This window comes from Coloeus monedula (assembly GCF_965178545.1).
Source record: "Coloeus monedula genome assembly, chromosome: 10".
Lineage (NCBI taxonomy): Eukaryota > Metazoa > Chordata > Aves > Passeriformes > Corvidae > Coloeus > Coloeus monedula.
Window position 1 is genome coordinate 25,414,946 of NC_138790.1, and position 13,516 is coordinate 25,428,461.

The 13,516-nt window shown below is 47.5% G+C and overlaps 1 protein-coding gene across 1 annotated transcript; it reads left to right on the plus strand.

Annotated features, from left to right (window-relative positions):
- The first annotated feature begins 260 nt into the window (after positions 1-260).
- CCNL1 (cyclin L1) lies at positions 261-12,836 on the plus strand. The gene is made up of 11 exons (XM_082288432.1): positions 261-558; positions 749-823; positions 984-1,093; positions 7,082-7,202; positions 7,623-7,687; positions 8,972-9,071; positions 9,189-9,293; positions 9,535-9,676; positions 10,848-10,959; positions 11,087-11,185; positions 12,089-12,836. The coding sequence occupies exons 1-11, from the start codon at positions 304-306 to the stop codon at positions 12,438-12,440; spliced, it is 1,536 nt and encodes a 511-aa protein (XP_082144558.1). The 5' UTR covers positions 261-303; the 3' UTR covers positions 12,441-12,836.
- Positions 12,837-13,516: the final 680 nt, after the last annotated feature.

The following is a 13,516-nucleotide window of genomic DNA, read 5'->3' on the forward strand; positions in this document are numbered from 1 at the left end:
CCTTTTCAGCTGTGATTACACCGCAGTTTATCCAGCATCCTTCCCGCTCCCTCGCTGCTGCGGCGCACACCCAGTTACTCCGCACCGGTTTAAAGCCGGTCCCGTTCCCGATCCCTGTCCCGCTGCCGATTCCTTGTCCCGGTCCCTGTTCCTGTTCCCGCTCCCGGGGCGTGTCCCGCGGACTCTTTTTTCCCGCCGTCCCCCGCGCGCGCGGCGCTGGCGGGTGCGTCACGCGCGGGGCCGCGCAGTCGGCGCGCGGCCGCTCCCGGGAGCGGACCCAGACCCAGCGCCCGCTCCGCCGCCATGGCCGCCGCGCACCCGGGCCCCGCCGCGCCTGCCGCCCCCGTCCCGCCGCCCCCCGCCGCCCCGGGCATCCTCATCGGCGACCGGCTCTACTCGGAGGTGTCGCTCACCATCGACCACTCGCTGATCCCCGAGGAGCGCCTCTCGCCCACCCCCTCCATGCAGGACGGGCTGGACCTGCAGTGCGAGACCGACCTGCGCATCCTGGGCTGCGAGCTCATCCAGGCGGCCGGGATCCTGCTGCGGCTGCCGCAGGTGAGCCCTTGCCGGGGCTTGCGGAGGGGCAGGGGAGGAAGGGAAGGGAAGGGCGGGCGCCGCCATTGTGGCGGCGGGAAGGGCGTGAGGCGGCGCGGGGGGGCGGCGGTGCCTCACACAAAATGGCGGCGGCTGGGCCAGGGCACTGACTCGGCTCCTTCCCCCCCCTCCTCCTCCTCTGCCCTCACAGGTGGCCATGGCGACGGGGCAGGTGCTGTTCCATCGTTTCTTCTATTCCAAGTCCTTCGTCAAGCACAGCTTCGAGGTGAGCGCGGCCCGAGGGTACCGGGGGAGGGCGGATGGGGCGGCCACGCGCTACACAGGCCGCTCGCTTCCAGACTGGCAGATTTGCTTCTTGGTTATGTAATTCTGATTTTATCTGGGTTAAAAGCTATTTGCTTAACGGAAACGGGGCTTCCTTTCAGATTGTTGCTATGGCCTGCATCAATCTCGCGTCCAAAATCGAAGAGGCGCCTCGTCGGATAAGGGACGTGATCAACGTGTTCCATCACTTGCGGCAGTTAAGAGCAAAAAGGTAAGATCAGCTTCGTTATGAGCATAAGCACCTGTTACCACTAATGTACGTTGCAGTTCTCAATTCACAGTATTTTTCCAGGCTAAGTTCAACGACCTAAAATTGAGAAGGGAGTGCCCGTTGGCTGCTGTGTAGGCAGTACAGAGCAATCCCGGCTGCTTCTGCTTTTGTTCACGTGGTAGACCCGTTTTCGTTGTTGATTTAGCTACAGGTTATGGTTGACAGGTATTGTTCTAGTTTTATATTCATGGTTGTGGTTTCAGGTCTGTTTGTTGATTTTTTTGATGTCTTGTAGTTGTTGTGAGGTAGTCTTAGGTGTGAGTGGCCAGTTAGCAAGTTGCTGCTTATTCTCCAGATTTTTAAGCGTACTCAGCAGTTGTGATGCTTTTCTGTCATTAGTCTGTGGCTGCCCAAGTGTGGTTGTGGTGCTAAGAAAGTACCCGTTAAGAAGAAGCTGGATTTTCAGTGGTGATAGTGTTACTTTCAAGAAAAAGCCGTTTTAGAGAGTACCTGAAGAATGGCCTGATTTGGCCTGCAGTGTTTGCAACTTTAATGGTAGGAATGTGCCATTGAGTCTGGGAGGCTGAAGGCATTTTTAGGTGCAGAAAGTGTGAGCTGTGTTGTTCTGGTGCCGTGCGCCTGTGCAGGTGGTGTAGAGCTGTCCAAGTTATGAGTGCCTAATGCTGCTTTTCGTGTGTAAAGCAATATTTTTCATGTGTAAAGCAACATTTTTCATGTGTAAAGCAAATTAACGATGCCTTGAAAGGAGCAAGGAGTGGTTGAAGGGAAGGAGTTCTCTAAGTTGCTGTTAAACACAAATCTCCTTAATTTTGTCGGGCAGCAGTATTGCAGTCTGGGATTGGAGGCTTCAACTTTGCCTCTGGTGGCTGATTGCTTAAAGTTCTAGGTACTCTGTAGCTACAAAAGGATTTTGTTTTCAGCTACGCTGTTAAATTCACACTTTATTTCTCTGCCGTGTGTCACCAGGTTACGGCAGGAATTTAAACTTCAGTGTTGTTGAAGCTTTTCTGAGAAACAGAGTAGAAATCCCGAAGGAAACCAGCTGTTTGTTGGTGTCTTTATCCTGGTTATGCTTCTGTTGAAGCCAGAGCTTCGGCTTTTACTGCCTCCTGATGGTGCCGTTCTAGTTAGTTTTAGATCCAAGAAGAAAGAGTTGGTGTTATCCTTTGGAATTTAGCTTTGTTCTGTCTGGCTTTTAAAGCTGTTATCCCTGATGGCCCCAAGAGAGCTGTGTGAAGTTATGCCGGGTGTGAATTCAGTGGGATTGTCTTCGCAGTTATTAAGGGAGTCTGGTTATTGGAATTACTGGAGCAGGCTCAGTGATTAGTAACGTTCTGGCCTCCATCCAGGCAGTGAAGGTTAATTAATCATATGCCTTGCTTTTCTTTGCATCAAGAATACAAATTAGTTGTTTCTTTGTGCTGTGTGAAGGATCAGAGAAACTGAACTTAACCTGTGAATTTAAATCTTTCCAGCTAGCCTGTTCCAAATCCCAACTTGTGCATGTTACGTGGTGCCTAAAGTGCATCATGTCCAGAGAAATCGTGCACTGCTACCCATTATTTTCGGGAGAAATGGGTATTGTTGCTCTGCGATTCTGAGTGAATCTGCATGAAATGAACCTTAAAAATGCTGCAGTCTGACATTCAGACTTGCACACCCCCTCCCCTTTTTTTTTTTTAGCAAGCAGGATGTAAACGTTTTTCTGTACTTTTTACAAGCTGACAATTCCATCACCTGTACACGTTATTAACTTCAACTCTTTTTTCCCTTGCAACCGACTATACAGCGACCAGCTACATTTACCAAAGCCTGGGTGATGTGGAGTGGTACATAAAGATGAAGCTGTCGTCATGGCAACAGTGAGTGAAGTATCGAAAATCCCCAAGGAGAAGCCAGTGCTCTGAGCATAGGTCACTGGAATCGGGGGACTAACAGGTTGGCCGCTGGTGAACCATTTGGAAGAACTCCTGTATCTTGTTATAAGCTTTTTTCTTTGCTGTCCAGGTTTTTAGAATACTAGCTTAATCTTTTTTATTTTTTACTGAAGCTAACACTTAGGCTATAGTTAGTCTCTCACACACAACCCAGAACTGAAACAGGCTGCTGTACTTTCTTTTTCAGTCTAGCATTTCTGTTAACTGAAGCTCTTAACCTGCACACATTTGGGGTAGTTTGGGTAGGCTTTGCTTTCTTTCTTAACCAGTTTTGGGTTCTTAGTTCCACTTTCTGGCTCTGTATAATTGCAGTTTGAATTCACAGTAAAACAAGGGTGCGGAAGTCTTGAATTTGTACGTTTTTATCAATTATGATGTAAGCAGTCCCTTCTATGTACCTGTTTGCAGAACTGGGAATTGCATTGGAATTTTCTTTTTATGAGACATGTAGTCAACTGAGGTGGTATTTCTAATGCTGAGAAGTAAGAAAAAGCTAAATAAGTGTTTTGGACAAGCATATTTTCTTTGGGATCTTTGACGAGCATATGTGATGTAGAACTGCATGTAAAAATGTTTGTGTGCATGGAGAAAAGCTCGTACTATGGAAAAACTGCTTTTTAAATAACTGTGTGCCAAAACCTCTGTGTTCTGAGCAAAGTGCAACTGTTGTTTAACTTGTAGAATGTAGTTTGAAGTTGATTATATTTCTTTTAACTGTGCCTGAAAGCTGCAGAAAGTCCTGAGACTGGAAATGTGACTCGTGTGGTGCTGTAATCTCACATGGTGCTTTGAGGTGCTCAGTCAGCTGTTCCTCACTCAGGGGCCCTGCAGCGGGGCTGCGTTAATGACACACATTCTTAGTGCCTTCAGACTGTCCTGCAAACCTGTGCTGCTTGTGTTTGTGATCCTGGAGACAAACAGAGAACTGGTGATCTTTTGCTGACCAGCATAACAGATATCTGCTCTTTGAAATGAGGTGCTGGTGCTCTGCTGTACTTATCACAAGTGCTTTGCTCATTAGGAACAAAACTCCACACAGGGCACTGTTCCTCCAAGTATTAGTCACGTCAAAGCCATCAAAGTTTATTATTACACCAAATGAAGCTGCAGCTGTGTGGAGAACTTAGGTCTCATTTGTCAGAGTGATTTTAAAAAAAGGTATTTTTAATTTATTTACTGTTACAAACACATTACAGTGTGTGTTAATCTTTTGGGTTGTTACGGAATCTAAATCCCAATCAAGTTTTGCATCTTAAGTGTTTGATTGACTTCCCAGAGGGGCCACTGTGTGCTCTGTTCTTAAAGATAAAGTCTTGCCTGGAGCTCTAGTGCTGGTCTGTAGGAACAGATTCCAAGTAAGAATTTGCAAGACTCCTTGGCTGTACAGGGTTTGAAGCTTATATTTCATATATAAGTTTACAAATTCTTATTCTCTGGTTTCTTACTTGGCCCTAAGATAATTCTTGGACTGAGAATTAAGTGCAGCAAATGCAGTGGCAAAGTTCCTCTTTTTTCTTAGTAGAAAGCAAAGAAGTTTTTCAAAGGGGAATCTCTGAAGTTTCTGACTTGTAAATAATTATTTACCAGCCTTGCGGATTTTATGGCAAAAGTATTAAATTAATGAATCAATGCAGTGGAGAACTTGACTTTTGCCAGTAATAAGGTGCAGTAAACCACTTAAGCCTTCTGGGGATTTTTGTTTTTCCATAAGTGGATAAAAGGTTGCATTGTTTGGAAATCTTGTCTGGATAAACTGATGGTTTTCATGGCTTCCTTAGGGCTGTAGGTCTCTAGGACTTGTGACCAAAGGAATGTGGGACAGCAGAGTAAAGCAAAGCACACTTGGTATGTTGGGTTTCCTGTCCCTGTGCTGTGGAACATGTGCCAAGTGTGAGCTGTTGGTGCTGATCCCATGGCCCTGTGTGAGGACAGTGAAAACTTAAACTACAGTAAAGGCTCATGTCTGTCCTGCTGCACTTGGAGCCACCTTAACTTCAGAGCTCTCAGGGGATGCAGGGTCCTGTGGAAGGTGGGGTGTTGGATGGTCTGTGCAGTCCCACTGGAGATTTTTTCAATAGACTGGAAGTCATGGCTGTCCTAAGTGTTTAACCCAAGATCTCCTACCTGTGATGAAGTTTTCTGCTAACAAACAGCCTGGATGCCTGAACTCGCTCTGGATGCTGCTCTGCAGATCCTGTTAATGCCAGTGATCTCAAGATGGAACTGAGGAGAGAAATACTGAAGGAAACATTATCAACACCAGTAAAATTGACAGGAATGGGTTGGAAGTGAATCAGTTTCACTGATGGGAAGAACTCAGCTTGGTTGTTCCATTGTCCCACTCCAGAGCACTGTGTTCAGCCCATCTCTGGAGTGTTCAGACAAAATCAGCTCCTCACTGAAGTAGTTACCTTAAAGAGGCTTGAAAACCTTTTCTTTTTCAGTTAATTTATGGGGTGAAAAGAAAAACAGCCAACCATAAACAAAACAAAACCAAAAAATCCCCCAAGTCTGGTTTTATTTAGAGGAGCTGAAAATTAACTTTTCCTGATGAGTGAGAGTAACACACTTAACTAGAGAAGTTACTCTGATGGAACGTGGAAAACCTGGTAATTTGTATCATGAGTCAGTACTTGAATTGTAGCAGGAAGCTGCAGTCGTTCATTCCAGAGCTGGGCGCTGCATCTCAGCCCCTTGGGAAGAGCAGGGACAGCTCATGCTTCACGTGCATGGTTGTACAACAAGATGCTTTTATTAGGGAGGTTTGTTGTGTCCTTTGCCCATGGCAATCTGTGTCTGTCCAGGTGACTGCAGAGGTCATGCCATAAACTGGATTGTTGAAGTTGGGGAGCTCATCCAGCCTCGTCATTAAATTGACCTTTTCTTCCTGGGGTGGGAACCTTGTTTTTTTGAGTGTTTTTTCTGCTCTGTGACCTATCAGGGAAGAGAAGTAAGATCCACTCGTGGAATTTGCAGATTGGCAGTGAAATATTTTGTCTGATACAACAAAAACTGTATTTTGAATCCACTTTGCATTACTTTTTTTTCTTTTGAACGTAATGTAAAATAAATTTGTCACCAGTGCTTGGGGTGTATCATGTACAGACTGTGGTTTATTAGAGCATAATGAGCTGCAAAAACATTATTCTGCTTTGGAAAGCACATGGAATGTGTGAGGCATATTACAGGGAAAAAGCTGATCTGTCTTCAGGAGGAAGTGGATTAAAATATCCCATGTGGAATGTCGAAAGGTCGAGTCTAAGCACGGACAAAGCAAAGAATATGCAATGGCGTGTGACACCTGTGCATAAAGTGTACAGAAGGTTACTGTGGTTAAACATGCTCTGGACAGTTCAGGGGTTGGATTTGGAAGGAATTAGGGCTTGACTGTGCTGGAGTTTGAAATCTCTCTCTAAATGAGCTGTTGTTTTGCAAATGCAAACATCAGGAACATCCCTGGTACGGCTGGAGAGGGTGCAGGCCCAGAGTCCCAGGCAGATCTGTCCCCGTTTCCCAGGGTGATTCTGTGCTTCACTCAGCTTTTCGCACATCACAGGGCAGGGCTGGCTTCTCTGAAGGGTGATTCAGCTGCTCTTCCAGCTGCATAGGAAACTGCCATTTCTAAAGCACGAGTTGCTACTTTAATACCAGTAAGAACCCTGTTCTGGTTTACTTCTGCTTTGAAATCTTGCCTGGCAAAGGACTCCTGCCACCTCTGCCACAGAGAGGAAATGTTCTTGGGCATGCCCCATCAAGCCAACTCCTTCCAGCAGCTGGAGCAGTGCAGTTTGCATACACAGGAGCAGAAGGTTATTTTTTTTTTAATCTCAGCCATCTAATCTTTAGCTAGCCAAAAGCAGCAACTAAACTAGTTTATCTAAACTTGGACAGCACAAGATTAATGCTTAAACTTGCTTGCAGGAGTTGAAAACCGGTTTCTGTTGCCATTAGTTGGTTGGAAGGGAAAACAGAGTTGCCGTTATTTTTGGATATGCAAAACAGTTTTGATTTTATTTCTTGCAAACTATAGGACTCCAAGCCCCCTGATACTTGATCAGAACTACATAAACACCAAAAATCAAGTAATCAAAGCAGAAAGGAGGGTACTGAAGGAGTTGGGATTTTGTGTTCATGTCAAGCATCCTCATAAGGTGAGTTCTCAACAATAATGTAATTGTAATTCTTACTCTACCTTGGTGGCATCACTGGGAGCTGTGGAACAAGAAACACAGGTGTCAGAATGACCTGGATTCTTCTCTTTATTCCTCTGTAGTTAATTATGGTTTTGCCAGAGTACTTGGGCAAACAGCCCTGTTGACTTTAGTAGAAGTCATTTCCCTTAGAAAGGGTGAAGGTGGCTGGTGTGAAAAGCACGGAAAAGTAGTGAAATAAGAATTGTGTGTGGGTAGCATGAGAGCTCAGAGTGTGTGCTTGGAGAGAAGGAGCCCCCATTGCTTGGGCATAGTGTTTGATTTTATTTTTTTTTTAACATATGTATATATTTACTTCCCTACTCCTGCTTTATATGTTGAAACTGAGTCTTTTTTCTCTTCCCCTCCCTTATTCCTCAGATCATTGTTATGTATTTACAAGTCCTAGAATGTGAACGTAATCAAACCCTGGTACAGACAGCCTGGTAAGTTTGCTGTTTTCCATTCTTTTCCTAGCCAGGAAAATAGTAGCAGAAATAACAAGCCTACTGATCCCTATGCAAAGCAATGAGATGTAAGTTACCACCCAAACACATTTGGAAAATCTTGTGGTGCTTGTTTCTGCTTACTATTTTCATGGCTTGATTCCAGCGTAGCAATGGAGAACTCAATTTAACTTTGTTCTTTTTTCTACTCTTTGATTGAAGGGTAGTCCCTGCTGGTAAGTCATAGAGCTCTGCCCTCTGCACCTCAGCCCATGACCTGGGGATGGCTGCTTTGGCTGCCCTTCTCTCCAGCCAAGCCAGTGCAAGCCTCAGCGAGTTCACTGCCATCGGGCAGCACCTCCTAGTTCTGTCCTGGCGCCAGGATTTGTATATTTGGTTCTAGAAGTAACTGTTACAACTGTTTCTCGATGTCTTTGTTGCCTACCTGCTGTATGTTAAAGGACACGTGGGGGACGGTTCTACCAGCATTTCTTTAGTTGATTTAACATTTAAACTTGAGTTAAACAGAGGAGGACAGTGCATGCAGCATGTTCACTTAGCAGCCAGGCTGGGCATGGGGGTGTAGAGTCCTCACTGACTGACTGCTGTTCCTCTTTCCCGTAGCTTGGGAATTTAGAAATCCGTGGAACTCTGCTGTTCTCGGTATCTCTGGGCGTGTGTTGCTTGGCAGTGCCAGCCCTGTGCAAGAACAGGAGCTCAGGGGAGTGGGGGTCCAGGTCTAACTCACAGGTCTTTTCCAATACTCAGTGAGCAAATGGGATGCATCTCCCTGGATGAAGTTGATGTGACTCAAGGCACACAAAATTAAAATGGAGTCGGAGTTTTATGAACTCCGTAGGTTGCACGTAGCCTCTGGAACATGGTAGGTTGAAAATAGCACCTTGCTCTCCTGGTGGCACTTGAGTTCTACATTGATTTTTAAATACAAACCCTTTGGTGTTTAAGACAATCAGCTGGACAGGTGCAAAGTAGTTGTTAAATTGTAACTCAGTGGACACTTCCCAGGATAATTTAACCTCGGGAGTAACCATTCCACACTTCTTGAATTTACTGCTGTACGTTACTGCCTTGGGTTTAAACCAGTGGCAGTGGTGCAAACTGGTACGAAGTGACACATGTAAACATCCAACACAGTCATCCAAAAGAAATCACATGTTTCATATAACAACAGAAAAAATAATAAAGTCAATTGAGTCTCCAGTGTTGTTATCCTCTAAAAGAAAAGCAAACCGGAGATCTGACCTCTGCTGCTTTGTTTTTTAGGAATTACATGAACGACAGCCTCCGGACGAACGTGTTCGTTCGCTTCCAGCCAGAGACCATCGCGTGTGCGTGCATTTACCTCGCTGCTAGAGCCCTGCAGGTGAGCACTGGCTGCCCTGAGCACTGCTGCTGGTCTGGCTTAAAGAAAATTCATGGAAATACTTCAGCAAAACCTGGCCTGAAATCTCCATTACGCTTCCCCTTGTTCGATTTTCAGATCCCACTGCCTACCCGTCCCCACTGGTTCCTGCTCTTTGGCACCACAGAAGAGGAGATTCAGGAGATCTGCCTAACAACGCTGAAGCTTTATACCAGAAAGAAGGTGAGTTTGACATCTTGGATTTTCTTGCTTGAGGCTCAGTGCAGCTTGAGCTGAGTTATGGTTGTCCAGAAAAGTTTGGGAATGCCTAATACAGATGTACTAATGGGGAAGGTTCCTTGAAGGAGAGAACAAATTCTGGAAGTTACATTACTGGACAGATCATTAAAAGCCAACTCAGTAAAAGGAGATGAAAATATGAATTACATTAGTTCAGCTTCTTACCTGGTTGTTACTTCCACAGCCCAATTACGAATTTCTGGATAAAGAAGTAGAAAAGAGGAAAATGGCACTACAGGAAGCAAAACTGAAGGCAAAAGGTTTAAATCCAGATGGAACTCCAGCACTCTCAACGTTGGGTGGCTTTTCTCCTGCATCCAAACCATGTAAGCTTGTTTTCTGAACAGAAACTTGCGTGATACTGTGTGATAAGTATTTGTGTAAAAATAAAGGAGGTTTGCTTTTTGAGCTGTTAGACAGTTCAGGCTTTCTCACAGAATGAAGCAGCAAGGCAATTTTTTTTTTTTTAACATAGTTTTTAAAACCAGTCTCAAAACCTTGAAACCAGATTAGAGGGAAAAGGGATGCTTTATGCCATATTTCCCCAGATAAGAGAGTGATACATTAATAATATGCACCCTTAAGAGACTGAAGCAGGAGTTGCTGTGTGTTCTGTGATGTGAAGAGAGCCTTTCTGGATTTGATTTGAGGGTGCTGCAGTAGCCTTCATGGCCCCTTTTTGCAGCAGGTATCTGTGAAAATTCCCTCCACTGGTTGTTTTTAATGTACTTGGCAACTGTGTGGTGCAGTGAGGGCAGACAGCTGGTGGGCAGGAAATGGGGGAGGGACAGGCCCAGCACTGCCTTGGCATCAGAGGGAATGAATTGGAACATGTATTTTGAACTGCCAGTCTGTCTGAACTCTCATGGTTTCTCCTGAAGAGTCCTGCATTTTCAGAGGTCTTTGGGCTGGGAAGTGTGAATTTCTCACTGAACAAGGAAAGTGTTCCATTTCTGTGAGGAGGGAGCCAGGGTTGGGAGAGTCTGAAGGCAGGAGCTGTGGTGGGCTTAACAGCCCTTCCATGAAAGGGGAATCCACCTCTGGGCTGTACCAACTGTCTAGAGACACACTGACATCCTGACTAGATAACTTTATTTGTTGCTCATTTGTATTTGTGCCATTACTGTAAAGATGAAATCTGTAGTTTTGCTGGGCAGGCTTAATCCTTTCTCTATAGCATTGGAAATAAGTGTCAGGGTAACAATTCTGTATTGTGGGCCACGAGGGCAGCTTTTGTTTTGTACCTTTTGGCCCCACGTGAGCCTGGCTGTGTGCTCTGAAGGTCACAGTGCTGTTCCTCCTTCATGGGCAGAGGGTTTCCCCATGAATATCCCATTCCAGGAGTGAATATAAATGGAGAGATGGGATGAAATAATAGCTGTGGAGTTCATATCTACACTTAGTGCAAGTCCTGGTGAAGGTGTCTCAGGGATGTACAGTGTGTTTATGACAAAGGATGAATAAAGAGCTAACTTTGAATTGAAATTTAATTCTTAGCTTCCCCAAGAGAAGTAAAAGCTGAGGAGAAATCTCCGGTGTCTGTGAATACCAAAACCATTAAAAAAGAGCCAGAAGAGAGGCAGCAAACCTCAAAGAGCCCTTACAACGGGTAGGTAAAACTCCCCTCCTGGTAAGAGAAGGCTTCAGTAGCAGTGCTTTCAGCTGAAGCCCAGGGAGCTCCTGGGGAGCTCTCGCTGGGGTGGCAGTGCCTGAGCAGTGCTGCTTTGTGCCCGCAGGCTGCGGAAGGACAGCAAGAGGAGCCGGAGCAGCAGAAGCGCCAGCCGGTCCCGCTCCCGGACAAAGTCCCGCTCCCGCTCCCACACCCCCCGCAGGCAGTGAGTGGGGCTGGGGGGCTGCACTGGGGGGCTCGTGGGTTTTGTCACACTTAGTCCTGTAAATACAGGATATTTCAGCAGGGCTTTGCACTTGTCAGAGCCAGGGGCACTCCCAAGTGCTGCCCAGCAAAAGGGGGGAGGCTTGGCTTGACTTCAGGCTCTTGGTTCTGGGTGTGGAGCAGCTCTTAAGAGTTCAGGCTGTAAAATGGAAGCTTAAGCCTGTCCTAACTGCACTGTACCTGAGGAGTCTGAGGTGGGCAGGGGTTAGTCTTCCCTCATTGGATAGTCTTCACAAGGATACCATTACAAGTGAGAGCAGTCTTTGGGAGCACAGTGCCCTTGGAAGGGGGAGAAGTGTTCCAGGTGTGGCAACTTCCTTGTGTCAGTGCTCCCTGGTGCAGTGCCTGGCTCTTCAGGACTCTTCCCCTCTCCTGGGACAGGGAGAGGGGGATGCAGTGAGAGCTGCTGCCTTTAGATGGGAATATTCGAAGAATCTTGAGGCTCACATCTTAATTGGAGGCTGCCAGCTTGGATCTCAGTGTTCCCCAAAGCACTGCTGAAGGAAAAAGGCAATACCCAGTCAGTGATCTGCTGTTGAGGGAAGACCCTTGACAAGGTGGACAAAAGGTGCTGCATTCTGGTTTTAGTTTGAGCTGTTTGTTTTCAAATGAGCTCAGCTAAAAGACTCACAGAGTGGTTGGGGTTGGAAAGACCTTAAATGCCACGTCACCGACCTCAGCCTTCCATGGGGCAGGTTGTGTGTCCCAAGACATTCTCTGTCCTCCCTCCCTCATCCCTGTGGGGCAAAGTGATTTCTTCCAGTAGCTTGGAAGCTCTGAGCGCTGATTTCTGTTTGACTTCGCTGGTGTTGGGCACACGCTGTAACCCTTTCCTCTCGCGCAGCTACAACAACCGGCGGAGCCTGTCGGGCACGTACAGCTCCCGCTCGCGCAGCCGCTCGCGCAGCCACAGCGGGAGCCCGCGGCGGCACCACAACCACGGCTCGCCCCACGCCAAGGCCAAGCACGGCCGCGAGGAGCTCAAGGGCGCCAGCAGACACGGCCACAAGCGGAAAAAGTCCCGCTCCCGCTCGCAGAGCAAATCCCGGGAGCACTCGGAGGCGGCCAAGAAGCACCGGCACGAGCGCGGCCACCACCGGGAGCGGCGCGAGCGCTCGCGCTCCTTCGAGCGCTCCCACAAGGGCGGGAAGCACCACGGCAGCGGCCGCTCGGGGCACGGCCGGCACCGGCGCTGAGCCCACGGGCTGTGGCACGGCACGGGGACTGCACGGGGCTGGGGCAGCTTCAACCCAAATCTCGGTTTCTGAAAGGTGTAGAAGACTTTTCTTTTGGGAAAGAAACTGTTACCAACTTTTGCACATAATACCTTAGCAGTATCCCAGAGGTGGCAAACGATCAGGTTCACTGTATGTATTAGAGTTGTGTATTGTTTATTGAGCTGAGAACTGGAGAAAGGATTTCTGTAAAAAAGCAAAACGTACCTTATTTTTATACCAGTCAATTGCAGACGCTTATATTTAAGTATAGTTATTTGTTTAAACATGGTGGAGACTTTCTTACACTGGTTTTAGTCTGCATGTGTTCAAAGATTTTTACAAGAAATAAAATATAAAGCTTTTTTTTTTTTTTTTACTGCCTGTTGGATGCCAAATGTGTGGAAACTGAACTTGGTTTTCTTACACGCCGTGGCTTGACCCTTGTGCCAGAGTGGGACACGGGCTGTGGATGTGCTGCTGTTGGGAGGGCAAAACTGGGGAAGCTTTGGGTGTTTGTGTCTTGGGGGTGCAGCTGGGCAGCCACGCAGCAGCTGCAGTAAATGGTCATGGATGAGCCAGGGAGGGGCTGCTGCTGTCCCCTGGCTCTCAGCTGCCCCTGGGGAGTTTGGAGTCTCCCTGCCCTGCCCCTCTCCCCTGGAGCTGCTCTCAGCTGTTCAGGTGCCATTCCTGGAGGGCTCAGGTCTCGGGTTTATTCCCATCTTTCATTGCAGTGGCAGGATGCTGGCAGGGAAGGGGGGATCCTCTTGCAGGTGTGATGCTGGCACAGCCTGGGGCTGAGCCACCCCTTCCCTGTGGCACATCTGGGGCAGGGGAGCCATTCCCTGTGCTGCACTGGGAGCAGGAGCTGCTGGGACATTCCTGGAGCTGTGCCTGCTGTGGGAAATGAGAGCTGGAATGGGAGCGAAGGACTCGGATCTGATTCTCCAGCTGCTGTCCAGGTGCTACCAAGCCCTGGAGCCGCAGGTGGGAGGCGTTTGCTGTCCTGCACCCGGAGCCCCTGGGCTCTCCCAAAAGGGCTCTCCCCGTTCCTGCCG

Coding starts and splice junctions, on each gene's coding strand:
- CCNL1 (XM_082288432.1), top strand. CDS start 304: ATGGCCGCCGCGCACCCGGGCCCCGCCGCGCCTGCCGCCCCCGTCCCG. Junction 824..983: donor TCGTCAAGCACAGCTTCGAG/GTGAGCGCGGCC, acceptor GCTTCCTTTCAG/ATTGTTGCTATGGCCTGCAT. Junction 9,677..10,847: donor TTCTCCTGCATCCAAACCAT/GTAAGCTTGTTT, acceptor TTTAATTCTTAG/CTTCCCCAAGAGAAGTAAAA.